Source organism: Natrix helvetica (genome assembly GCF_964273705.1).
Source record: "Natrix helvetica genome assembly, chromosome: 15".
NCBI lineage: Eukaryota > Metazoa > Chordata > Lepidosauria > Squamata > Natricidae > Natrix > Natrix helvetica.
Window position 1 is genome coordinate 7,979,805 of NC_138565.1, and position 27,045 is coordinate 8,006,849.

Here is a 27,045-nt window from a genome sequence, read left to right on the forward strand (position 1 = left end):
TTCCTATTCTATTCTATTCCTATTCTATTCTATTCCTATTCTATTCTATTCTTCTATTCTATTCTATTCTATTCCTATTCTATTCTATTCCTATTCTATTCTATTCTTCTATTCTATTCTGTTCTATGTCTATTCTATTCTAAGTCTATTCTATTCTATTCTTATTCTATGTCTATGCTATTCTATTCTAAGTCTATTCTATTCTACTCTATTCTAAGTCTAATTCTATTTATTACATTCTAATTCTATTCTATTCTGTCTATTCTATTCTAATTTTATTTCTATTCTAATGTTTTCGTGTAAAAACTCAGGAAGACAGACATTTTTAATTAAGTTGACCCAACTGGTCAAGCTGATACCTGTTAAAACGCTGCACCTCGGCGGCTCCGAAGAGCTTCCCCTGCCTCTGAAGGGCCAGTCCCTTCAGACGCTGCCAGCTTGTGTTGACTTCGTCCTGCTTGGACTTAATCAGATCCTCTTCCGGGTGCTGCTCCTAAAAAAGGGGAGAACAGAGAATCTTTGGGTGATGCTTTTAATGATTTCAAAGCAACGGCTCCTGTTTTGCACCCGAACTCGATCGTTCCGCAAAGGGGCTATTTTCCATGGGGTTATACCGGAATTTGTTGCACCTTCCATCCATGCCCTAGAAATAATACAATAATACAATAATACAATAGTAGAGTTGGAAGGGACCTTGGAGGTCTTCTAGTCCAACCCCCTGCCTAGGCAGGAAACCCTATACCGTTTCAGGCAAATGGCTATCCAACATCTTCTTAAAGACTTCCAGTGTTGGGGCATTCACAACTTCTGGAGGCAACTTCTGTTCCACTGATTAATTGTTCTAACTGTCAGGAAATTTCTCCTCAGTTCTAAGTTGCTTCTCTCCTTGATTAGTTTCCACCCATTGCTTCTTGTCCTACCCTCAGGTGCTTTGGAGAACAGTTTGACTCCCTCTTCTTTGGGGCAACCCCTGAGATATTGGAAGACTGCTATCATGTCTCCCCTGGACCTTCTTTCTCTTAAGCTAAACATACCCAGTTCCTGCAACCGTTCTTCATATGTTTTAGTCTCCAGTCCCCTAATCATCTTTGTTGCTCTTCTCTGCACTCTTTCTAGAGTCTCCACATCTTTTTTACATCGTGGCGACCAGAACTGAATGCAGTATTCCAAGTGTGGCCTTACCAAGGCATTATAAAGTGGTATTAACACTTCACGTGATCTTGATTCCATCCCTCTGTTGATGCAGCCTAGAACTGTGTTGGCTTTTTTGGCAGCTGCTGCACACTGCTGGCTCATATTTAAATGGTTGTCCACTAGGACTCCAAGATCCCTTTCACAGTTACTACTACTGAGTAAGGTATCACCTATACTGTACCTGTGCATTCCATTTTTGTTGCCTAAATGTAGAACCTTACTCTTTTCACCATTGAATTTCATGTGTTTTGGACTTGGTGTCAACTGTCCCATTAGTTGAGGAAACACTTTCGCGAGTTTTGAATTCCCAAAAGCAAAAAATTCATTCGATACAGCAGGTTGGTACTGAAGAAACAGCTTTGGTTTTCCCACACAAAGGATTGCCTACCGTAGTTAAACGATGGCTTCCTTCCCCACCCCTGAGTGAGCACATGGTCTAATCAGGGGACAGTCCCTTTGTTATGGGAACAGTCCATCTCTTTCTCCAACACCTGCAGGGGTGACCTTTGATGGCTTCCAGGGTTCTTTCCAGGCTCCAAAAACCTTATGCAAAAATAATCCTTAATGTACGGGAGAATAAAAGCCTAGCATGTACCAAGTTGTGTGACGCTGCCTGACATCCCTTTCAGAGGTCAGGAAACACCCATTTTTTAATTTTTATTTTGAGAAGGGCAGTCCTAAAAGACACAGAAAAATAGCCATGATCCAACGAGGCATTTCAGAAGGCTCTGGAACAACGGCAAAAATACAGCTAAGGAGCCTCTTGTTCCTTAGGATTGATGGAAAGCAGAATGAATGGACAATATGAACTCAAGGCATAGACAGGGCAGGCTTACTGGGCCAGAAACCCAGCACCAACATGGGTACAGGTGCACTATAAACATTTCACATTAAAATTTCAGGGAGGCGTGGCCAGATGAAAGCCAGACGGACATCCAGGGCCGCCGGATCTACGCAACCCACCCGTGCCAACGGCTCCCACAATTACTCCAGGTTCTAACCTGGATCAACTTGGTGGCAAACTGGTTGACTTCGTTCACCCTCTCCTCGTGGGCTGCCAGGTCTGTCTGGAACTCTTCAAACTTCTTCTGCAACACCTCCACGTGCTCGAGGTCCTGGCCCAGCTCATCCGAGGTTACAATGGCCTCCTAGGAATGAGGACAATGACAACAGCTCGGTCAGCAGGCGAGGAGGGGAAAAGATGCAGGAGAGCCGGTCTGTTGAGGGCAGCCCTGCTCCTGGTGAGCTTTTAAAGGGTCTGAGAGAGCTTGGCCCTCTCTTCTCCAAGACAGCTGCATGTTGGAATAGGGCAGGGGTGCTGGAACCTGTGGCTCTGGGGCCACATGTGGCTCTTTCAACCCTCTGCTGCGGCTCCCTGTCGATTGCCGGCTGCACAATTGTTAGGACAGGTAGAGGAAAAAGGACGCCACGCTAGGAAAAGACTCTATGGTGGGGGAACCGTACTTCTGGTCAGCAGAGGAAAAAGGATGCCATGCTAGGAGGAGACTCTATGGTGGGGAGCCGGACTTCTGGTCAGCAGAGGAAAAAGGATGCCATGCTAGGAGGAGACTCTATGGTGGGGGAACTGGACTTCTGATCAGCAGAGAAAAAAGGACACCGCACTAGGAGGTGACTCTATGGTGGGGGAACCGGACTTCCGGTCGGCTCCAGAATTGAACAGGGGGTGGGTGGGGATGGGGGCTTCGGGTTAGGACCTTTGTGGCTCCTTGATGGTTTAAGGTTGCCGCCCCCTAGAATAGGGATTCTTGAATTTAAGGTTGGAACATTAATTTTAGATAGCAAGATGTGGCCAGATGTGCTATCGGAACAGCGAGGAAAACATTTCATGGAGACCGAGTGGAGCAAGCGGCCAGTTTTAACTTTTTGGGTAGTTGTCATAAAAAGAGGACTTGCCCTGGGGCAACTCACTTTGCAGCCCTGGTCCAAAGGGGCCAGCAGAGGTTACACGACCTGAGACTTCTCAGGGAAAACAACTGAATGGAAAACTGCTGGCGACTTTCTACCGCTGCCCTACAGGGAGTATTTTAACTTACTGCCCCTGGGTCTGGTTTGCCAATTGCACAGTGGCAGGTAGGACTGCGCTCCAGAGGGTCAACATCTAACCCTAACCCCCAATAATAACTCGAGCTGAAGCTGCCACTAGGCCAGTGATGGCGAACCTTTTTGTCACCAAGTGCCCAAACCGGAATTTGCACGCATGTCCATGCGCCAAAGCTGCAAATACCTGTTTTGGGGCCATTTTTTCAGGCTGTTTTCAGTCCATTTTCGGGCCATTTTTCAGCCTGAAAACAGCCCCAAAAGCAGCCTGCAAATGGCCAAATAAAGGCCTGTTTTTCAGGCCGTTTTCCAGTGCTCTGGTGCTCATGAAGATCAGCTGGTCGGCATGCATGTGCGTGCTGGAAACTGGCAACAGTGGGTGTGCCCAGAGAGGGCTGTGCGTGCCACCTCAATAGGTTCAACATCATGGCACTGGGCCTTCGAGGTTAAAAAAAAAAAAAAAACTACTATGACCAGCAAGGGCTGCTGATGCAGAGACCTTGTCATTGATCCAATCCAACACATCTCTGCATTCTCGTAAGTACTGCACCAACTTCTGGGCATGGCACAGCCTGACCCCTTTCTCTCGCATCTTCTCCAGAAGCAGTTCCCACATCCGGTGAAGCTCCTGCAGTCGACTCTGGGGAAGAAGGACAATAACGATGACTCAGCTTAGACCAAGATAAATAAATAAGGGTGCTCATAGGAACTGATTTCACACGAATACATGTGTGCATGAGTTGTGCATGAGAAAAACAAGAATCGCGACAGCACTTAAGACTTAAGATTCCACTTCATGGTGCTTTGCTGTCTCTAAGCGGTTTACAGTCAGCCTATTGCCCCCAACAACCTGGGTCCTCATTTTACCCAGGAACGATGGAAGGTGGAGTCAACTTTTGAGCTGGTCAGGATCGAACTGACGGCAATGGGCAGTACTGCAATACTGCATTCTAATCACTGTGCCATCACGGCTCTTAGATACGAGACAGAGTTAGAGATAGGATAGATAGATGATAGACAGACAGACATAGAAATAGATAGAAATAGCATTTAAAGACTTATATACCACTTCATAGGTCCTTTGCAGCCCTCTCTAAGTGGTTTAAAGTCAGCATATTGCCCCCAACAATCTGGGTCCTCATTTTACCGACCTCGGAAGGATGGAAGGCTGAATCATCCTTGAGCTGGTCAGGATCGAGCTGACGGCAATGGGCAGAGTTAGCCTGCAATACTGCATTCTAATCACTGTGCCATCACGGCTCTTAGATACGAGACAGAGTTAGAGATAGGATAGATAGATGATAGACAGACAGACATAGAAATAGATAGAAATAGCATTTAAAGACTTATATACCACTTCATAGGTCCTTTGCAGCCCTCTCTAAGAGGTTTAAAGTCAGCATATTGCCCCCAACAATCTGGGTCCTCATTTTACCAACCTCAGAAGGACAGAAGGCTGAGTCAACCTTGACCCTGGTGAGATTCGAACTGCTGGCAGCCAGCCGTCAGCACAATTAGCCTGCAGTACTGCATTCTAACCACTGCGCCACCATAGCTCAATGCTCACCAAATGCTGCGAGGCAGCTCTATGGCCTGAATTCAGACTTTTAAGGCAGGAACCAAAATATTGGCACAGTCAACAGGCTCTAATGGAAGGTGAAGTGAGAGTGAGTGAGTGAGTGAGTGAGAGAGAGAGAGAGAGAGAGAGAGAGAGAGTTGGCCTCGATTTACGTCACTTGTGTTTGTGTAAATATGTCAAGTGCAAACGGAACACGACCCAAAAGACATCGCTTGCCTCGTGACATCAGTAGGCTAAGCGCGGGAATCAAAGGGAAGTTTGTTTCATGAGATTTCGCTGTACCTAAAATTGACGTTTCCCCCCCCACACTTGTCTCTGGATGTTTTAATCTCAGGGGGTCTCTTTTGTGGGGGGAAGGTAGACATGACATTGTAAAGAAATAAGTGTCAGGATGCAGTCCCGGGTATCATTTGTATGAAAAGTGAGATGTTTTTTGTACCATGCAGACAGGGTGGTGGATTTGATTTAAACCGAGTCGATTTAAATACTTAGTAGGCTTGAACTCGATTTAAATCGTCGTTTATAAAGAGCCACTGTCGCCTCTGTCCCGTAGCGGCTCCTCCTCTGAACCGCTGTTGACTCACCGACAATCTCAATATTGCAGACTATACAGCCTCATACGCTACATACCGTATTTTTCAGAATACAAGACACCACTTTTTCCCTCAAAAATAAGGCTGAAAATCTGGGCGCGTCTTATACACTGAATACAGCATTTTTGGCCTCCTGAAACCCCCACCCCTTCACCAAAATGGATGTGCATAGCCTTTGGGAGGCTTCCAGAGTGCTCCTGGGGGCTGGGGAGGGCAGAAAGGAGTGAAAAACGGGCTGTTTTTTTGCTCAATTTCCCCCCCACCCCTGGAGAACTCTATAAGCTTCCTAAAGTCTATCAATGCCCTTTTTTTAAAAAAAGCGGGCCCGTTTTTGTGAGGTTTGCATGCTCCGTTTTTCACCAAAAAAAATGAGGTGTGCAGAGGGGTTTGGGAGGCCTGCAGAGCGCAAAAACTTTTTTTAAAAAAATCTGCCTCTCCAAAACCTTGGTGCGTCTTATACTCTGAAAAATACGGTAACTAAGCTCCATTTCATGCAGAGTAAAGTGAATTATGAACGTACCTTAAACAGAGAACTATCTTTAGGTAAGATGTTTACGGCAAAAGCATTTTATTAAAATAAATTTGATTTTTTTAAAAATTAAAAATCAATTTAAATTAAAAAAAATCCTATTTAAATAAAAGACTTTTTTTAAAAAAAAATATCGATTTGTATCCACCCTGCATGCAGAGCAAATTCTCCAACTGGAGGGAAACAAGAGAGGCACAGCCGAATTCAAAAGGGAAAAAAAACACAGAGGCATTCAAAGAACAACAAGAGTTCAAAAAAAATAGAAACCACCACAACACACCACCCACACAACCACCTACTCGTATGTGGGCCCCAACCTGGGTGGTAGTCACTATTGGACGCTGGGCAGTCCTGTAAGGGGTGAAAGACTGAACAGAGAGATTACCATGGCAGACAGAGGAAAAAATATCCCCAGAGCCACACACAGGTAAAGAAGGTTCCCTTTGCAGATCTGTGCTAGTCGTTCTTGACTCTAGGCGGTGGTGCTCGTCTCAGTTTCAAAGCCAAAGAGCCAGCGCTCTCCGAAGACGTCTCCGTGGTCATGTGGCCGGCATGACTCAACGGCGAAGGCGCACGGAACGCTGTTCCCTTCCCACCAAAGGTGGTTCCTATTTTTCTACTTGCATTTATTGCCGTGCTTTCGAACTGCTAGGTTGGCAGAAGCTGGGACAAGTCACGGGAGCTCACTCCATTACGCAGCGCTAGGGATTCGAACCGCCAAACTGCCGACCTTTCTGATCGACAAGCTCAGCGTCTTAGCCATTGAGCCACCGCGTCCCTCGAGCCACACACACACACACACACACACACACACACACACACACTCGTTTGTAATTTGGAGAAAACTGGGCTTTGCGGGCAACGTAACTTGTGAATGACACCTGGAGATGGCTCTTCCGAATGCAGGCTTCCACCAAAGGCAGCCTCTGGACTTCTCCATAATCAAAGTTAGAAAGGAGAAAGCCTTGCCAGGGAAACCCCGGCATTAAAATTGCTTTTTACGGTGGGATCAGTCTTCCCAAGTATGGAACGGAGCATATTTGCTTCCGTTTGATAGACCGGTCTCAACGGAAGAAACACTTAATCGTTCCCCTGGTGTAGCCGACAAAGTGAGGAGAGCCCGTGGGTTAGAGGTTAAGACACCTAACTAATATGCAAGTAGCCTGGGTTTGAAGCCCAGAAGGGTATGGCTAGCTGATGAGAGCTAAATAGCTTGAAATAGATCTATACTAATCTCCCTTTATTACTCTGTCGGTAAAATGTAAATTCAACACTCGGCATTAAAACGTCTTCCATAAAGTGATTTTACTGCTGGGTTTTCGATTATTCATTGACTGCTTCAACCTGGCTCGATCCACCCTCCGCGATTCAGGAGATTGCTGGAGGGCCATCAAAACTCACCCTGATGACTTCCACGGCAAAATGCCCCTCGTTCATCATCTGGTTCCCTGTCTCGTCCAGCTTAACGATGGCTCCGGAATTGGCCTGCACTTCCGCTTCAAAAGCTTGGTGTTTCTGCAGCTTCCCCTGGGGAAAAATATATACAACGTAGGCATCATCAGTTCTGCGCAGTGTCTGTGGTGGCCCGCCAGCAGAGCTGGTGGCAGACTCGGACAGTGGTGGGGGAGCATGGGCCAGTCCTGGAGTCTGGGGAAGGCTCTGAGGAGGGCTCTGCGTCAGAGGCAGAGAGGGGGCCGGGGTCGTCCGACAGTTATCAGCTGCCTTCGGAGTCAGATATCAAGGGGCAGAAGAACAGCTGGAGCCTGTTCCCAGTGTGCACATGCACAGAGTTGCCAGATGAAGGGAACAGCTAAGGAACAGGGATCGACTTTGGAGTAAAGCCACAGGTGGATGGTGAATGGCCCCTCCCAGAGGGAATAAAGAGGAGCGACTGGGGAGTGGAGTTTGCAGGAGACAATCAGTTCAGTTCGTTATGGTGAAGGTCTGCTCCTGACTCCTTGCCAAGTAATTGCTGCTACAGCGTGGCGTTTAGAAGATATCAGCCTGGCAGCTCTCCAAGCCTGAGAAAGATCTGTAGTTGTGGAATCGCTTGAAAGACGGTTGGCCGGGACTTTGCTGGAGAGGAATTCCCTTTCACCTCAATAAAAGGGGTTGTCAACGTTCTAAATACCATGCATGAAATCAATCAGACACCAAGGCAGAATCATCCTTAAAAGTTCCAATTTAATCATACAGGCATGTTAGCACGTCTACGGAATTCCAACTCTGATTCTCTTCCTGGAATTCCACCCAGTTGAAAGTTCATAAACTTATGCCCACTCCCATAAATCCATCACATGGTCCAATCCTTTTCCTCCACGCTGGCATCTACACCCCTCTGCTTCCGGTCAGGTGCAGAGGTGCGGAGACAAAAGATGACCTTGAGCTTCTAGAAAGAATGACAACAGTACATTCCACAATCCTACTCCTTTCTATTCCCCCCTCCCAACTACTACACTAATGAAACAGCATAGGAAAAAATAGAGAGTGTGGCAGGCCAAAGATTCTAAAAGAAACATAACTACAGGCCTGACAGGGGTTTTATCGGGACAAGGAGTCTGTGCTTCATGGTCTTGGGAAGCCTAAGTCAGAACAGCCACCCCTTCCTGCAGCCACCCAAATCTCAGTGGCTTCGTCCACACCTGAGGAGGCCCTTACCTGCAGATTCGAAGGGTCTTTGTAGCTTTCGTCCGAGGCGATCTGCAGCTTCTCCTGGATCCATTTCTCCAGCTCGTCCGCATCCCGCTGGAAAAATTGGAATCTGTAGGAATCCTCAAGCTTCTGGCGCCTCAACGTGGAGAGCTCCTTAAACCGGTGATACCGATCCAAAACCTGTTGACGTCTCTCCTGGATGTCCTCGGCTGTTTCCAGCACTTTTACGCCGGTGGGATCCATTCTCTGAAAGGCAAAAGGCATCCGTGAACACCAGGGGATAATAAAGGGAGTCCTCGACTTAAGAACCCCAGAGAGCGGCCTAAAGTTGCTGCTGGCCAAACCAGACATTTGTGAAAGCGAGCTGTGCCCCCGTTTTTACGACCTTTCTAACCGCTGCTGTTAAGTGAATCGGGGTTCCCCCCCCCCCCACTCGCTGACTTTGCTCGTCAAGAAAGCCGCAAACGGGGATCTTGTGACCTTGGGACATGGCCACTGTTATAAATACGAGTCAGTCACCGAGCGTCTGAATTTCGATCACGAGGCTGCTACGGTCGTAAAATCACTTTGTTCCATGTCGTTGTAACTATGAATGGTCGCTAAGTGAACTGTTGTAAGTCGAGGACTACCTGCACCTTTGGCTGCAGTTGTTAACCGCCGTAGTTGTCATTCCCTATGAACAACTGAAGGCCCCAACTGCATTGCAGTATTTAAAAAAAAATGTTTGGGAAGAGAAGTACAAGTCACGTTTTACAAATCTTGCCTGCCTGGTCAAGCCAGCACCCGAAAACCCACCTTGGCGTATGTACCTGTTGTTGTATGTTATATGTATATGTTACTGTATATGTTCTGACGGATGCCCTAATTAATTCATGACCCTCGAACTGAGTTTCAAAAGAAATCCAGTTATTTATTAGGAGCAACGTGGCAGCAAGTTCCCGAGTGGAGTCAGCTCTGTCCCACGCGATTTACGGCCCAACCATGACCCCGTTTCCCCCTTCCTCCTAGCAGGCGTCATAAACCACATTCTCCAATGGAGTATTTTCATGGGCTGTAGAAAACACACCTCTCCAGCTGGCTCTGGTAAACTGGGATACAACTCGAGAGCAGGCCAGGAATGCTTTACGAGTTGACGGTATGCTGCTGTTATGTGGTAACCCTTAAAGGTAAAGGTTCCCCTCACACATATGTGCTAGTCATTCCCGACTCTAGGGGGCGCTGCTCATCTCCGTTTCAAAGCCGAAGAGCCAGCACTGTCCGAAGACGTCTCTGTGGTCATGTAGCCGGCATGACTCAACACCGAAGGCGCACGGAACGCTGTTCCCTTCCCACCAAAGGTGGTCCCTATTTTTCTACTTGCATTTTTTACGTGCTTTCGAACTGCTAGATTGTCAGAAGCTGGGACAAGTCACGGGAGCTCACTCCATTACGCGGAGGTAGGGATTCGAACTGCCGACCTTTCTGATCGACAAGCTCAGCATCTTAGCCACTGAGCCACTGTGTCCCTCCGTGGTAACCCTTAAATTGTCAGGACAATCTGCTGGTTTAAGTTTGTCTTCCACAAAAGACACCATCAGATGCTTGAAAGCATATGACCGATGGCTGCACAGTCTCGACTTACAAGAGTTCACTTACTGACCGTTCAAAGCTATAATGGCACCGGAAAAAAAGGGACTTGGGACCGTTTTTCACACTTACGGCCATTCCCTTCGGGGAGAGGGGGCGGTCTAGAAGTTTAATAAATTTAATTTAATTAATTAATTAAATTCCATCAAACCCATCGCCCCGTGATCAAAATTCAGACGATTGGCAACTGGCTCATACTTATGACGGGTTGCGGCATCCTGAGGTCACGCAACCCCCCTTTTTTTTGACCTTCTGTTGAGCAAAGTCCACGGGGAAGCTGGATTCACTTAACAACCGGGCGACAAAGTTATCCAATTGCAGCGGTTCGCTTAACAAACGAGGCAAGAAAGGTGGTAAAAAAATAAGGGCTAAATTCGCTTAACAAACGCCTCGCTTAGCAACAGAAATTTTGGGCTCAACTGTGGTCATAAACCGAGGACTACCTGTAAATGGAAATGCTATCATGCTAAATGCAGCCTTCTCGAAATTGCGCAAGCTGCGATGTGCCAGAGCAGCTGTTTCAAGCCATCCCTGTTTCTGCTTGCATCTCCTTCCGGGGTACCTTTAAGTCCATAGCTACAGGTAGTCCTCGACTTCTGGCCACAATTGAGCCCAACGTTTCTGTCGCTAAGAGATACCGTTGTTAAGCGAGCTTTGCCCCATTTTACAACCTTTCTGGGCCACAGCTGCTAAGTGAATCACCGCAGTTGTTAAGTTAGTAACACGGGTTGTTAGAGCGGCTGCAACGGTTATGTGAAAAAACGGCCATAGGTCTCTTTTTCCAGTGCGGTCGCAACTTTTAACGGTCACTAAACCAACTGTTGTAAAGTTGCCTAGAAGTTCTCATCCCTTCCCATGTGTCTGTTGCTTTTAGCTTTGTTACCGGGGAGCTGCAAAACTCAACAACGCGCCTCTTGCTCTTCATCTCACCCAATTTTACTTGCCCTTCACACTGAAATCTCTCTCTCTCAATCTCTCTTTCTCTCACTCTCACTCTCTCTCTCTCTCTCTGTGAGTGAAAAAGGCTCCCTTTGTTAAGCCGAATAAGAAAACGAAGTCAATTGGAAGTGAAGTCCTTTAGTGTGGGAATAATGTGCTGTTCTTTTCCACAGGAACAAAACACACAATTTAAAAAAAAAAAAAAACCCTCCGCACACAACTCGCTGACATCAGCAGGGCCCCAACTAGCCGTTCCGCGGTGCTGCAGAGCGATGCAGCCTGCATTTCGCATCGGCCTTTGCGGCCCGCAGAAACCACTTAGCGGGTGCTGGAAAGGATCCATCTTTTGTCCTCTACCCCACCCCAAAATGGAGACCGTGTGTGTGTGTGTTTTTTTTTTCCTCACACTCCTCTGGGCGTTGATAGGGAAGAACAGACTTTGCTCTCCAACTCACTCACACACACACACATGCAGGGGTCACCATCACATTCCACACATTTTCTCTTGCACAGGACACTAACCGGCTCCGCCCGACGCAACTGCCTTCTGCCGATAAGGTCAGAGACGGACAAAAAAAACGGCCAAGCCGGAGAGGGAGGTTGGATTCAAATGCTTATTTCAGTCTAACACGTCTCTGGATTTCAAACCCACAAAACGTGCTGGACTTCCGATTCTCACACACACACACACACAGGCCAGCACGGCAATCCCCACTGCTGGCAGCGGCTAATGGGAGTTGGAGCCCTGCACAGTGCTTACCGCTTCGAGATTTTAAGAGAGAAGCAAATCTGTCGCTTTAAAAAAGCTTGGGGGGGGGGAAATAAAATCGTTCGCTCCCCCGAGGCTTCGCCTAAACAACAATGGGGCAGACCGGAGGCCTGATGGGCATCAAAGAAATGGGTTTCTGCCTACATCCCCTTCAAAGCAATTAAAGCACAGAGAACGCCGGGGCATCTGGTAGAGAATGCTGAACAAGGGGTATTTTTAGTTTCTGCAATGCAAGAGAGATAATGCTAGCAACTGCCATTCACAAAGGAAAAGCCGTCGCGCATGGGGAGCAGCGGAGGGGGGATTAAAGGGGTTTTATAACCCTGCTTAGGCCACAGGCCAAGATATGGGATTTTTCCTAAACTGGAACCCTGTATATTCTACGGCCTAGGGAAATACTTAGCCACAGAGGAAGAGCTGATAGCAAAAATTATGTCTTGTCTTTTAACTGGGCCAGGTGAAGTGAGTGGCTTTGTTCTACCTGTTCAGAGGCTATTGCTGAGCAATATGAGGAGAGGGAGAGAGAGAGAGAAAAGAATATTTCATTTCAGCACCTGTGTATTATCGTTTCCTTGTGCACCTCTCTACCGTGATGTTCCCCTAGATTTTTTTCCAACATGAAATTTTCCCGTGTTTCTTAATAATTTGTGTGTGTTTGTGTGTGTATGTGTGTGTACACAAGTGCTTTTATCTTTTTTAACATCCTGGAAGATACCCAGATAAAGGTTCCCCTCGCACATCTGTGCTAGTCGTTCCCGACTCTAGGGGGCGGTGCTCATCTCCGTTTCAAAGCCGAAGAGCCAGCGGTGTCCGAAGTCGTCTCCGTGGTCATGTGGCCGGCATGACTCAACGCCAAAGGCGCACCCAACGCTGTTCCCTTTCCACCAAAGGCGGTCCCTATTTTTCTACTTGCGTTTTTTACGTGCTTTCAAACTCGGCAGAAGCTGGGACAAGTCACGGGGAGCTCACTCCGTTACACGGCGCTAGGGATTCGAACCGCCCAACTGCCGACCTTTCTGATCGACAAGCTCAGCGTCTTAGCCACTGAGCCACCACGTCCCCACGAAAGATACCCAAGCACACCCTAATGGTTGCCTCAAGTACTTGCGCAAACGTTTTTATTTTCGGCCGTTTTCCTAATGATTCCCTAATCTGAAATTCACTTTTTTTTTTTTTTGCTGTTACTGTAGGAAGCTTTTATTGCTGAAACAGCCACCTACTCACCTGTTGCACCAGTTCAAAGGCCAGCAAGGTGCAAACATTTATTATCAAGAAGGCAGAGAGAGAACTTTGCTGCAGCTCATGCATATATGCATTATGGCACACGCGGGTGTAAACACCGGTTGTGCCTTCAATGAAGGTGAAATATTTATGGCCAGTGACCAGGAGTAAATTCCTTCCTGCACAAAAGGAACAATATCGGCCGGGCTCCATTTTAAATCTACCTTGCCTCGGGGAGCCTTGGAAGGCCTCCTGTCCAGCCTGAGGATAAACACTTAAAATGCCCTTTTAACTACCACCTTCTCATCCAAATCACCCGAACTGACATGCCGACAGGCGTCCCTGTGCATTGGTGCAGGCATTCCTCATTATTTCAGGAAAAGCTGAAATAACCTTCCACCAAAGGCCAAATGTAAATTTGGTACTTTGGGATTCGGCTGCGTTAAAAATGAGCTGTCGGTGTCAAACTTTGCGAGTGGCTGAGCAATTCTCTATTGCGGGTGTGATGCGGCTTTACCCGAAATTTGAACAGCCTCTAAATTGCAGCCTTTTTCCTTCTACGTCTATCGTGATTTCAGCCGACAGCATATTCAGTGTCTGTTCCTATCCTTGAAGGAGGTCAGACGGGCGAGCAGGTATCTATCTTCATTTTAATATCCTGCCATCTCGGCGGGAAGAAGGGACAACCTTGGTAGCATGCAGCAAAGGGCAGGGAAATGATAAATCCACAAATATCTGCAATTTTATCCTCTAAAACAGTGTTTCTCAAACTTGGCGACTTTAAGTCCTGTGGACTTCAACTCCCAGAATCCCCCAGCCAGCATAGCTGGCTGGGGAATTCTGGGAGTTGAAGTCCACAGGACTTAAAGTCGCCAAGTTTGAGAAACACTGCTCTAAAATGTGACCTTTTAATAGGAGGCACTTTACAGAGAAGGGAAAATGATATCCCAAAATCCAGCATAATGCCGGGGTGGGTGGGGGGAAGTATGTTATTCCTTTTTAATGCACGAGAATCACTAAACACAAGACGACAAGACTGGAATAAATGTATATATTGTGATTGGACAGAAGGATAGACAATGTATTAAGTAGATGAATTGTTAATGGTTGAAACTAGCTGTACATAATGTGAATGTATGGTCACTCCGACTCCGCGGTATTGCATTGTTTTAAATGTAAAAATAATAAAAATATTTTTTTTAAAAAAGAATTACTAAACACGGTCTTCCTTTCCATCATTATTTTAAATGACCTTCAGTTGATAATGCCTTCGATCTTCAACCAAAATAAAGCAGATAATTAGATCTCACCTCGTCTCATCATTCTGAAATTATTTCTGGTTTGAGTTGAAAGAATAAAGGACATTAGGATTTTATCTATAAAACTATCAACCGGCAACTTTGGGTACATTTTTTAAAAAATACGTCCCACCTCTAAATTAGTCATAGTCATGCAGAGGTTAGCAAAGACTGCATTCTGTGCTAAATCACGCCAGGAAGAATCCGTGATCGTGCACGGCATGGATAAAATGACACGCTAAACATGCAGAATCCGGAATCCATAGAATTTGCAGCTGGTTTGCTCCAAATACATAAATATAATTTCCCTGGCTTTATTTCTTTGCATTCAACGGCCACACCCGTAATACTTTGCATCTATCCTGATCCGCATAACCACTTATATATCTTGTAAAGTGTTAATTGCAAATCCAGAGAAAATTGGTTCGAAAAGCAAACGCATACTATTAAAGCATTCGGATTCCACTCCATGCATCGAGGACAGAATAAAACGGAGCATTTAAAATGCTCTTTGCCACGGGGGCGAAAAGGGCAGGAACATCAAACAAGGAAAAAAGTCTGGTCCCACATGCGTTTCGAAATACCTGTGCTCTGACTTTGCGAAAGGATGACAACATGACGAAGCAGGTCAGAGTCTAAAAGGGAGGAGGCATACCAAGATATATATATATTTTACTTATTCTACGCTAAATCTGCAATAGAACTGCTATATTATTTTGTCATAATACCAGCCATGTTCAAACATTAATTGCATGAAAATTAACCCATCCTACATGCTTACTAACTCCTTACACTGGTTAAAATTAACAACAATTTTAAAAAGTAGAATAAAACTACTACTTGCTACGTAATTTTACTAGATCAACATTCTTCTATTATTTCTGTCAATTTAATTGTGGTTTCTTAACAATGTGACAGAACTTTTTTTTCCGCAACACAGCTAAGTGCAAAATAAATCTAAGCTTAGTTGTCATACAGACAATTATAAAAATCTTAACATAATTTTACAAAATTGCTGATTTCTTAACTTGGAGTTATCACTTTGAGCTGTTTAAAATTCCAAAGCAGGTGTTTCCTAGATCTTCTAGTAGCATCCTTTAAGTTCTTGTGCTAGAAGAAGATTCTAGATGCTAGTTTGAATCACTAACTACACTGAACCTTACCTAACTGGATTTGCTTGAAATTAATTCTCGCTGTCTATTCCTAATGGCACTCCCTAAAGTCTAAATAAAATTAAAGATAACTAGCTAAATTGGAACTCATGTTTCAAAGCAAAACATTTAAAGAATGCAAGGTTTAAAATAACTCTATGATAAAGCACAAAGGACAAAGGACTTACGCTAGTCCTTTCTGTACGTAAGAGATCTTGAAAAAGGACAGACTGCACAATCATTTTAAAAATTGTGGCATTTCGAGCATTATTAGTGCTCGCTTAAAAAAGAAGAAGAAAACTCGCTCATTTTCCAGGGTGCCCAATTTCCTGGAAATCCTGCTTTTGGGGAAGACTCTTTGGCGGAGAACTGCCTCCTCTCGCCCGCAAAACCCCCTCCTTCTTCCCCGCTCTCCCATTCCGCTCAAACTAGCACAAAGCTGAGGATGTTTTCACGCAAAACAGCGGGGCGCCATTGTGTTCCCTTATATATTTTCCTGCCTTTTTTTTTTTTTTAAAAAAAAGTCAAATGGATGAACGGCAAGTTCAGATCGTTTGAAAGGGCGGTGTGTTTAATTTGCCAGCCGTAATTCAATCTGAATGAAATTCCTGCTGTTGCAAAGGGCGGATCCTGCCCCTCCTCCACACCACACACAAACACAGTTGGTGGTGCATATCCTTTCCAAGGGCGGAAAGAACAAGGAACAACCGGTCCACCAAGGCCAAGAAAACAATGCAGCACCTACCACACCCAGCCTCTCTTCCATCCTTATCCTTTTTTTAAAGCAAGACTAATGTAATTTCAGGTTTTGAGCACAATTTGCTGGGCTGAAAAGGTTTTTTTTTTTAAAAAATGGCAAGCTAAAGGGACAACACTCACACAAGGACCGCAGGCACCTGTGATGCAGTTAAGAGTACTGTACTAATGAATGATGGACAGAATGATCTCTTCAAAGGACAAGGGACTGAATGTCATAACTCAGATGGATTTAGAATGACTGCGTCATCTAGTGTTAAAATATGTCACGTTACTTTCCCAAATTCAAACAAGAGGGTTATTGTCTTCGGTTTACCTTTTGATAGAAACAATACAGGTGCTTTTTTTCCCCAAAAAAGAGAACTGGATATCCTTGAGGTTTGTTTTTTTTCCCTTTGAAAATGTTTCGCTTCTCATCCAAGAAACGCCTTCAGTTTCTGGATGGGAAGCAAAATCTTTTCAAAGGAAAAGAAATAGGAGGGGGGGAGCACATTCGGCACAAACATGGCCCGACGATTGAGAATGTCCGGAGATATTTACACATGTATACATGCTCCCTGATCTATAATGTCTATGTGCTAGCTGTTCCCGGCTCTAGGGGGCGCTGCTCATCTGAGTTTGAAAGCCAAAGAGCAGTACTATCCGAAGACGTCTCCATGGTCATGTGGCTGCCGGCATGACTCAACGCCCAAGGCGCATGGAACGCTGTTCTCTTCCCACCAAAGGTGGTTCCTATTTTTCTACTTTCATTTTTTACGTGCTTTTGAACTGCTAGGTTGGCAGACGCTGGGACAGGTCCCGGGAGCTCCCTCCGTTACGCGGCGCTAGGGATTCGAACCGCCCAACTGCCGACCCTTCTGATTGACAAGCTCAGCCTCTTAGGCACTGAGCCACCGCGTCCCTATAGTTTTGTAAGTCGCTTACAAAAATATAAAATTACGAGTTTATTTTATACACTCCCATACGCTGAAAAAGGCCGACAGATGAGAGGCAGATGGCCAGCAGGAAGTGCAAAGATTAAGTTTGGTGTGTCCATGACTGATAAGGGAATGGAAGGGTTAAGCAATCGGACGGGAGTTCCAGTAGGGCTGGGATGAATATTTCAAGTTCCTTAGCATTTTCTTTCAGGCAACCAGCTAGCCAAAATGCCTTGGGGTCACTGCATCTCATTCATCTGAAGATTCCCCATCTGTAGATGATTTAATTTTAAGATGCTGGGCTGACACTGGCCGGAATCAAATCCGGATTTTAACTTTTTCCCTTAGCAAATGATTCTGCAGGGTTGATGTCTTTAAGCTAGTTATTTGCGAGATCGCATTCTACCCCATACATCCCTACGACCAATCCGCTCACACAGGGAGGGTCTCCTCCGGGTACCCTCCGCTAGACAATGCGGGCGGGCGGTGCCCAGGAGTAGGGCCTTCTCTGTGATGGGCCCAACCCTCTGGAACGAACTCCCCCCTGATATTAGAACTACTGTTGATCTCCGCTCCTTCCGTAAGAAACTCAAGACCCACCTGTTCCGGCTAGCCGGCCTGGCCTAATCGTAATCATAAGTACAATCTATTACTGACCTTCCTGGATGGCTTTTTAATATTGTAAATTTTGGGGTTTTAATTTGGTTTTAGACTGTTTTTAACCTGAAATGAGTTCGGGCATTATACAGACCATATGTTTATGTTGGTTGTCTAATGTTTTGTTGTTCCTGCTTTGTTGTTTTATATGTACTGTCTGTACACCGCCCCGAGTCCCTGCGGGGAGAGGGGGGCGGTATATAAATTTAATAAAACTCAAACTCAAACTAAGCAACCAATTAAATGAATTTATACAAGGAGATGACAATGATCTGAGAAAACACCCACCACCACAAAACCCTGCAACTGGTGGACATATTTTTTTTTTAGTGGGGAGATTGTATCCTCCACATATTTGGAAGATGTCTCTCAACAATGGTTCGACGTACAAATTTATTAGGGTTACGCTGAACTATATGCCAAGATCAGGAATTCAGTGCCCCTCCTACTTTCTTCAGAGGCAGGCAAGTCGTGCTTGCCCAGAGAAAGCGTTGCTCCCAAGGCTGAGCTATGTACTCATCATTCCAGCTATCCTGCAACCCGATCGCCACAAATTCAAAATATGCCTTGCTCCAAAGCCAACATTCTTAGGATGCTGCAGCCAGCGACACAAACCTCTCACAAGAACACGAGCGGAAAGGGATGGGGGGGGGCACCCCAATGCATTCAAAGCCGCTCATTGAAAGCATATTGGCTTAAAAATAAATTCACTAAATGCTGATTCCCTTTGCAAAATCCATTAGCCTAGGTTGACAGGAAGGGGGTGCTTGACCGCAACGCAACCGAGGTTTGGATCGAACGGCGAAATCAACCCTGCGCATTCAAGTGGAATAAAACCGGAGGAATGCCATTGTAAGCAATGATTTTAATATCAGGTCTGGAAGGTTTGAGTCCACTGGTCATAATTAACACAAACCAGGCTGGGTGTGCAACATATAAACCTCCCCCTCCCCCCCCCCAAGGTACCTATCTCTCTTCCCACTTATGACTATAACCATGTTGCTTGTATCTTTACAATTTATATTGTTTTATTTGTTTCCTGGGATGATTTGCTTGCTTATTAGTAACCTTTGACTATCACCAAGTGTTGTATCTTATGGTTCTTGATGAATGTATTCCATTTCATTTTTTCTTTACGTACACAGAGCATTTGCACCAAAGACAAATTCCTTGTGTGTCCAATCACACTTGGCCAATAAAGAATTCTATTCTATTCCAATTCCTATTCTATACTATTCTATTCTAATTCCTATTCTATTCCAATTCCTATTCTATTCTAATTCCTATTCTATTCCAATTCCTATTCTATTCCAATTCCTATTCTATTCTAATTCTTATTCTATTCCAATTCCTATTCTATTCCAATTCTAATTCCTATTCTATTCCAATTCCTATTCTATTCTAATTCTTATTCTATTCCAATTCCTATTCTATTCTAATTCTTATTCTATTCCAATTCCTATTCTATACTATTCTATTCTAATTCCTATTCTATTCTAATTCTTATTCTATTCTATTCCAATTCCTATTCTATACTATTCTATTCTAATTCCTGTTCTAATTTCTATTCTATTCTAATTCCTATTCTATTCCAATTTTTATTCTATTCCAATTCCTATTCTATACCATTCTATTGTAATTCCTATTCTATTCTAATTTTTATTCTATTCTAATTCCTGTTCTAATTTCGATTCTATTCTAATTTCTATTCTAATTTCTATTCTAATTCCTATTCTATTCTAATTCCATTCCATTCTATTCTATTCTTATATACAAAATAGGGTGTTTCCCCTTTTCATTTCTGAATGCAGAAGGCTGGATGAAATGGAGCTTTCCAGCCTCTGGATACCCTAAGACTCCAAAGCCCATCATCCCCCGCCCAGGGAAATCCGGGCAGGGGCCGCTGGAGAGGAGCCAGGCTGCAAGGAAACATTATAAGATGCTTTGAACCACCTAAGGCGCCTTACCTGTCCACCCGCGCAGGCGCAGAAGGAGCGCGCTACGCCAGGGCGCCTAGAGAGGGCGCTCTAAGGCCGCGCCCATCTTCTCGCCCCGCGTTCGGCCCCCCTCGCGGGGCTCCCCCTTCCCCACCCGGCCGCCCTTCCGCGTCCTCCCGCTCCTTCCTCATCCTCACCGGGTCGCTTCGAAGGGCTCTCTCCACCCCACCTGGCTTCTCCTCAGTCCGCCGCGCGTGACTCCACCCTTCCTCACAACCCCTTCGGACACCGACTGGGCTCCGCCGGTGCCGGCGCCCCTATTTATAAGATAGCCCGCGGTGACGTCATCGCCGCAGAGCCGGCCGCAGAAGCCGAAGCGCGCCGGGGCGGAGCTTAAAGCGGCGGAAAGACCCGAGGCTTAAAGAAAAGCCAGCAGCCGAGGGCACCCGAACGGGGCCGAAAAGAGCCGAAAGCCTTCAAGGGCAAATGCCTCGTTTGTTGGGGATACAGTACGGAGTGCGTTTCTGCGCATGACGTCATTGTATTCTCTTGCTCAGGCAGAATCATGAAAATCATAAAATCGTAAAAACGTCAGTCTTCCACCCACACACTGTTTGCCTGACGGTGATGGATGATGTCCTAGAGCAGTGTTTTTCAACCTTGGCGACTTTAAGTCCTGTAGACTTCAACTCCCAGAATCCCCCAGCCAGCATAGCTGGCTGGGGAATTCTGGGAGTTGAAGTCCACAGGACTTAAAGTCGCCAAGGTTGAAAAACACTGTCCTAGAGCATGTCTAAAATGCACCTTTAGGGGGGTGCATTGAATTTTGCATTAAATTATTTGAGGAGTGGGACCTGTCTCCCCCACCTATGTGAGCTGCGTCCTCCTGAAACCAACAGAAAAATAGATTTCCCACCCTGTCAAGTTTTCTACACCCATTTCAATCCACCCATGGGGTAGGATCTGATTGGTGATTTAATACATTTCAGTTCCTTACTTTTTGGCACCCCTGTTTGTTCTGGGCGATTGTGTTTTCGTTGATCGATCTCACGCAGGTTTGATACCCTCCGATGATCATTGGATTTAAATGTCTGCACAGCACGCCCCAAGGATGTAATGAGTGATGAATTCTCATGCCTGCGTTTATCTTAATCAAGCCCTGTTATTCTTCCTCCATTGATTAGTTTATTATCATTGCACTTTATACGACTAAATTAAATGCCATCTTCAGTGCACATTATAACTATAAAAATAAAACACAAAACACACCTCCTTCGCATTCTGTACAATTAAATTGAAAACCCCTGATACTGCATCAATATTATACTATACAAGTAGAATTCAATATAGTTACTGCTCTGGGATAGAAGCTGTTTCTCAGCCTGTTTGTCCTTGTTTTTATTGTCCTGTATGGTCTGCTTTTTTTTCTTTGAAGACATTTCGCTTCTCATCCAAGAAACTTCTTCAGCTCTGGCTGGATGGGGGTGGGGAATGGAAGGATTTATATTCCTTGCAGACAGCCGATCGTTTGCATCCTTTTAGCAAGTCATTAAGGGCACTTGGAGGTTTCTCTGTGTCCTCAGTGGTGCAAATGGTTTGTGTAGTCTGCAATTTTTTTTTTCTGGAAATCCATTCCTACTCCCACACCATTCCAAGGGTGTCCATCCCAAATTGCATAGCTAAAAGTCTGTAGAGATTCTCAGTCCTCCAAGGTCATAATTTTCCCAGAGGTGCTTTTTTCAGGAGGCAACTGGACTTCCTTTTTTTTTCTTTTGAAGACGTTTCGCTTCTCATCCAAGAAGCTTCTTCAGCTCTGACTAGATGATGGCGGGGAAGGGAAGGATTTATACTCTTTGCAGACAGCTGGTCCTTTGCATCCTTTTAGAGAGTCGTTGAGGCCACTTGGAGGTTTGACCCGCTAACTTCAGTGGTGCAAATGGGTGTGGAGCCTTCTTGGAACTGTTGAAGCTGCCTCAACACCCCTCCAAAAAGGATGCAAATGACCAGCTCTCTCCAAAGAGTATAAATCCTTCCCTTCCTCACCATCCAGTCAGAGCTGAAGAAGCTTCTTGGATGAGAAGCGAAAGGTCTTCTTCAAAAAAAAAAAACCAGAAAGTCCAGTTGCCTCTTGAAAAAGCACCTTTGGGACTTGCAGATGTCCTGACCTAGGCTTCCCCAAAAAGGGGCAACTATAACATGGATGACTGAGAATCTCCAAAGACCTTCCTCTCCAAAATAAGCAAGAGAAGGGAATTACCGTATTTTTCAGGGTATAAGATGCACCGGCATATAAGACGCACCAAGATTTTGAAGAGGTAAATTTAAAAAAAAAAAGGTTTTTGCACTCTGCAGGCCTTCCAAACCTTCTGCGCGCCTTTTTTTGTAAAAAACGGAGCATGCAGTTTAAGAGGCCTGCAAAGTGCTCCTGGGAGCAAAAACGAGCCGTTTTTCACAAAAACTGACCCATTGCTTGCAAAAAACAGGGCATGCATAGCCTTTAGGAGGCTTGCAGAGTGCTCCTGGGGGCTGGGGGAAGCAAAAATGAGCAAAAAACAGCCCATTATTTTGAAAAAGGGCCCATTTTTTGCCAAAAACAGGGCATGCACAGCCTTTAGGAGGTTTGTAGAGTGCTCCTGGGGACTGGGGGAGGCAAAAATGAGCAAAAAACAGCCCGTTTTTTTTAAAAACGGCCCATTTTTTTAAAAAAACAGCCCATTTTTTTGCCAAAAACAGGGCATGCACAGCCTTTAGGAGACTTGTAGAGTGCTCCTGGGGACTGGGGCAAAAACAGCCCATTTTTTGCTCGTTTTTGCCCTCCCCAGCCGCCAGGAGCACTTTGCACCCCTCCCAAGCCCTCTGCATGTCCATTTTTGTGAAGGGAGTGGGGTTTCGGGAAGCCAAAATTACTATATTCAGTGTATAAGATGCACCCAGATTTTCTCCCTCTTTTGGTGGGGAGGGAGGTGCGTCTTATACTCTGAAAAATACGGTACTGACCAATACAACCCACTGCTGCTAACTTTCTCCACCCGATTGTCCAAAGCAAGACCATTCAATTCACCCTTGACATAAACTTGGAACAGATGCCAGAGAGTTGGGAGCCAATCTGCTTCCTTCGTTTGCCGGTGCCAAAAAAGCTGCTGCAACAGCAGCATCACCCACAGCCATGGAGCCCGCAATGACACAGGCATTGTCTGGAAGGAACCCAACTTATCGCAATTCAGACGGGGAAGAGAGGCTGATGGAATCCTTTCTCTGGGGCCCTCCGTTTTGCTGGACACAAAAGGTGGCTGTTCTTAATTTCCCATCAATCTTTGGATGCAGCAAAATGCCGAATAACACCGACACTCCCTTTGAGACTGGAGAGGCAACGGATTGCTGACTTTCCTATTCAAAGTGGCAGCTGACTCACTAAATTCATCGATCGGCAGAAATCTGCCGATCTTACGTGAGCTGGCTCCAAAGCATTTATTCCCAGGAAGATGGGGGTGTACGCTAAGCGCATACAAATCACGGCAAGGGTTTTGAAAGGCCGGAGTCATTTCCACCCCCCCACCCCCCCCAAGTCTTTTATTATTTCCAATCCAGAGCCTCGGTGACACAGTGGCTAGAGTGCAGTACTGCAGGCTGCTTCTGCTGCCTGCCTGCAATTTGGCAGTTCAAATCTCACCAGGCTCAAGGTTGACTCAGCCTTCTGTCCTTCTGAGGTGGGTAAAATGAGGACCCAGGTTGTTGAGGAAAAGAGGACTGTAGAGAGGACTGTAAACACACTGTGAAGCGGTATATAAGGCTAAGTGTTATTGCTGTCTGTCTGTCTGTCTATCATCTATCTATCATCTATCTATATTTATCTACCTATCTACCTAACCTACCTACCTTATCCATCTATCATCTATCTATCTATCTATCATCTATCTATCAATCATCTATCTATCTATCTATCATGTCTATCATCTATCTATCATCTATCTATCTATCTATCTATCATCTATCTATCTATCTATCTATCTATCTATCTATCTATCTATCTATCTATCTATCTATCTATCCATCTATCCATCTATCATCTATCAATCATCATCTATCTATCTGCTGTAATGGTGCAGTGGTTAGAATGCTGCATTGTACACTAACTCTGCTGACTGCCAGCAGTTCAATTTTCACCAGGCTCAAAGTTGACTCAGCCTTCCATCCTTCCGAGGTGGGTAAAATGAGGACCCAGATTGTTCGGGGGATAAGATGCTGACTCTGCTTAGAGATGGCTGTAAACACACTGTGAAGTGGTACATAAATCTAAATGCTATTACTACCTTCCTTCCTTCCTTCCTTCCTTCCCTCCCTCCCTCCTTCACTCCTGTTAGAATCCAGTATTGCAGGCTAATTCTGCCAATTGCCAGGAGTTCGATCCTGACTGATTCAAGGTTGACTCAGCCTTCCATCCTTCCGAGGTGGGTAAAATAAGGACCCAAATTGTTGGGGGCAATATGTTGACTCTCTAAACTGCTTAGAAAGGGCTGGAAAGCAGTATATAAGCCTTACGTTCTATTGCTATAATGGCCTAAAACAGGGGTTCTCACAGTGGCAGTTCAAAGCTACCACGGCACTGAAAAAAAGGAGACTTACGACCAATGTTCACATCTATAACCCTCGTGGTCGCGTGATTTCCATTCGGTTGCTTGACAACGGACTCATATTTATTGACGGCTTGCTGTGTCCCAGGAGTCCTGGGATCCCCATCGGTGACCTTCTAATGAATGAAGTCAAGGGGGAAACCAGATTCACTGAACGATGGCGTTACTAATTTAACCACCGCAGGGATTCGCTGAACAAAGGTGGCAAGGAAAGTCGTGAAATGGGGCAAACCTTTCACGTAGCAACATAGATTTCGGGCTCAATTGGGATCGTACGTTGAAGTGGTCTACCTATATCAGCGATGGCGAACCTTTTCTGGCTCGCATGCCATAAGTGGGGGAAGGGCAGGGGGGTCGTGTGCAGGCGTGCCACGCCCATAATGCAATGCATGATCCCCCAGTGCGCATGCGCGCACTACAGGCGCGACCCCTCCGGTTTGCTCAGAGGGTCGTTTTAAGCACTCCGAAGGCTTCAGGGACTGTCAAAACGCTTCCCTAAAGCCTCCGTAGCAGGCAAAACGACCCTCCGAGCAAACAGGAAGTCCGTTCCCGAACTTCCGGTTTGCCTGTAGGGCCTGTTTGTTGCGCTCCGGAGGCTTCAGGGAAGCTCATGAAGCCTCCGGAGAGCCTCCGGGGGGGGGAGGGGGGCTCTTTTCACCCTCCCCAGGCTCCTATAAAGCCTCTGGAGCCTGGAGAGGGGGGAAAATGGCTTTAAAAAAGGGTGAACTCAGCTGGCCAGCTGACCTGGCAGTGCCTCGCGTGCCCTGACAAATGGCTCCGCGTGCCATAGGTTCGCCATCACTGACCTATATTAAGACTTCATTATGACTTCCATCTGGAAAGTAAACTAGTAAGATATGACACCAAAGCAAAAGTCCTTAAAAAATAACCTGAGATTAGAAATTCCGAGTCTTTACTTTGAAAACGAGCGTGCGTGTACATTAAAATAAGTTACTCAATGAGGTCGTTAAAATAAAGCTCATTTTGAGCTTTCGTGGCATCTAAGGCAGCTTCTTCCCAAGGCTTATTGTCTTTATCCTTGCAAAAATGATCTCTGTAGCAAAATAAGACACAAAAGCTCAACATTTCACGCTTGATTGAGCGGACACAATCGCTCTGTCGATTTGCAAATCTTCCCCCTGCCAGAAAACTGGCTCATGTCATGTGAAATATATATATATATATATATATATACACGTTATCAGAAATACTTTTACTGTTTCCCTTAGCACCAACGCATAAAAATATAAGTTCCTCTTCGTTTTCCAAGGATTGCAAATAGCGAATTCCACAGTTCATGTACTGTCTTGGATCCGAGAGAGAAAAGCATGGCTCCCAGATTGATTATAAACAATTTCCCTTGATTTCATGAAAATTAAACAGCCATCCAAGATCTTCGCCTTTTCCCATTCAATGGTTCTATTTTGAAGGGGGTGGGGGGTGGGGAATCTTACTTAAGTAAATGCAAAGCTCTCTCAAACCTTTTTAAAAAAAGAAAAATGAAAGCCATAAATCAATTCATGTTCTTTCAGCATTGCTTGGATGAACTCCACTCGGCTTGCTTTTTAAAATTAAAGGCAATCAACCGAGGCTTTTGCTGCAAAGCACTGCAGTGCTTTAATTAAGAATTAATCTTTCTTCCAAATTCAATCGCGGTGTTTCAGACACTGACGGGGTTTTTTTTTTTTTTTGGTGCGCATTAAAACTTCCGACGTTAATAAAACAGAGGAGTCCCTCGAGGGCACTCCGACCAATTTGTTTCTCTTGTCTTTAGGAGGCCAGGCATGACACAGCAGGAAAAAAAACAGAAAGGACACACCCGTGCGAGACGAGGCGAGTGCAAAATCACGGCGGAAAATCTCGGGAGAAAAAGTTGCTTTTGACAATTGGATAAAAGCTGACGAGCCATTTCCGGATTCTGTCAAGAATCCAAATCTTTTCCGGTTTTGTTTTGGAAAAATGTCTGCCTAGAGACTTCTTTTAAAGAAGAAGAAGAACAAAAAAAAAAAACACCTAAAAACGAAGCGAGCTATTCTTTCACCGTCTGTAAAAAAAGTGAAAAGGAATCCGAGCCTCACGATTTCCAAAACGAGGATGGCAGATATCCCTTGGGGAGAGGAATGGATTTTCGCTGTAAGCACTCCTGGGAGAGAAGAAAAGATTCTTTTAAAAGGAGGGACGCGTTCGAACACAAAGGCGTTTAAACCCAAGGGCAACGCAAACGCCACAGTGCGGCGATGAGGGTGCAAAGACCTATTTTGCACTGCGTGGGTATGGGGGAAAGCGAGCCCAAGGGAGGTTTGACATTGACTCAGGGGGTGGGCCGGAGCAAACTGGACATACTCGGTGTGCCTCGGGAACGGATGAGAACAGAGAGAAGAAAAAGGAACAGAGAGGGCTGACCAAAAATTAGCACAGCAGGAATGACGACGGAGACTAAGAAAGGCTCCACAGAGAAGGTGGTTGTTGGTTGGGGTGGGTGGGTGTGATGGTCGCTTCGGTCACGTTCTTGATTTGAGGGGGTCTTCGGTGCTCTGT

General features: G+C 45.5%; 2 protein-coding genes across 11 annotated transcripts in view; both read right to left on the bottom strand.

Annotated features, from left to right (window-relative positions):
• Positions 1 to 20,201, bottom strand: part of SPTAN1 (spectrin alpha, non-erythrocytic 1) — a gene marked incomplete at its 5' end in the record, with an annotated part of 98,667 nt that extends 78,466 nt beyond the window's left edge. For 7 of the 9 annotated variants that reach the window (XM_081967601.1, XM_081967600.1, XM_081967597.1 and 4 more), the window contains 6 exons: positions 360 to 493; positions 2,196 to 2,342; positions 3,752 to 3,892; positions 7,355 to 7,480; positions 8,612 to 8,851; positions 20,074 to 20,201. In XM_081967601.1, the coding sequence (XP_081823727.1) occupies positions 360 to 493; positions 2,196 to 2,342; positions 3,752 to 3,892; positions 7,355 to 7,480; positions 8,612 to 8,848 (785 nt within the window). Of the gene's footprint in view, positions 1 to 359; positions 494 to 2,195; positions 2,343 to 3,751; positions 3,893 to 7,354; positions 7,481 to 8,611; positions 8,870 to 20,073 lie in introns of those variants that run through there. The other 2 variants (XM_081967594.1, XM_081967596.1) reach the window with 2 other exon arrangements.
• A 5,202-nt stretch (positions 20,202 to 25,403) lies between these two features.
• The window catches only part of GLE1 (GLE1 RNA export mediator), a 29,753-nt gene continuing 28,111 nt past the window's right edge, over positions 25,404 to 27,045 (bottom strand). For both annotated transcript variants that reach the window (XM_081967616.1, XM_081967615.1), the window contains exon 16: positions 25,404 to 26,650. In XM_081967616.1, the coding sequence (XP_081823742.1) occupies positions 26,582 to 26,650 (69 nt within the window). In that variant the 3' untranslated portion in view covers positions 25,404 to 26,581. The remainder of the gene's footprint in view (positions 26,651 to 27,045) is intronic.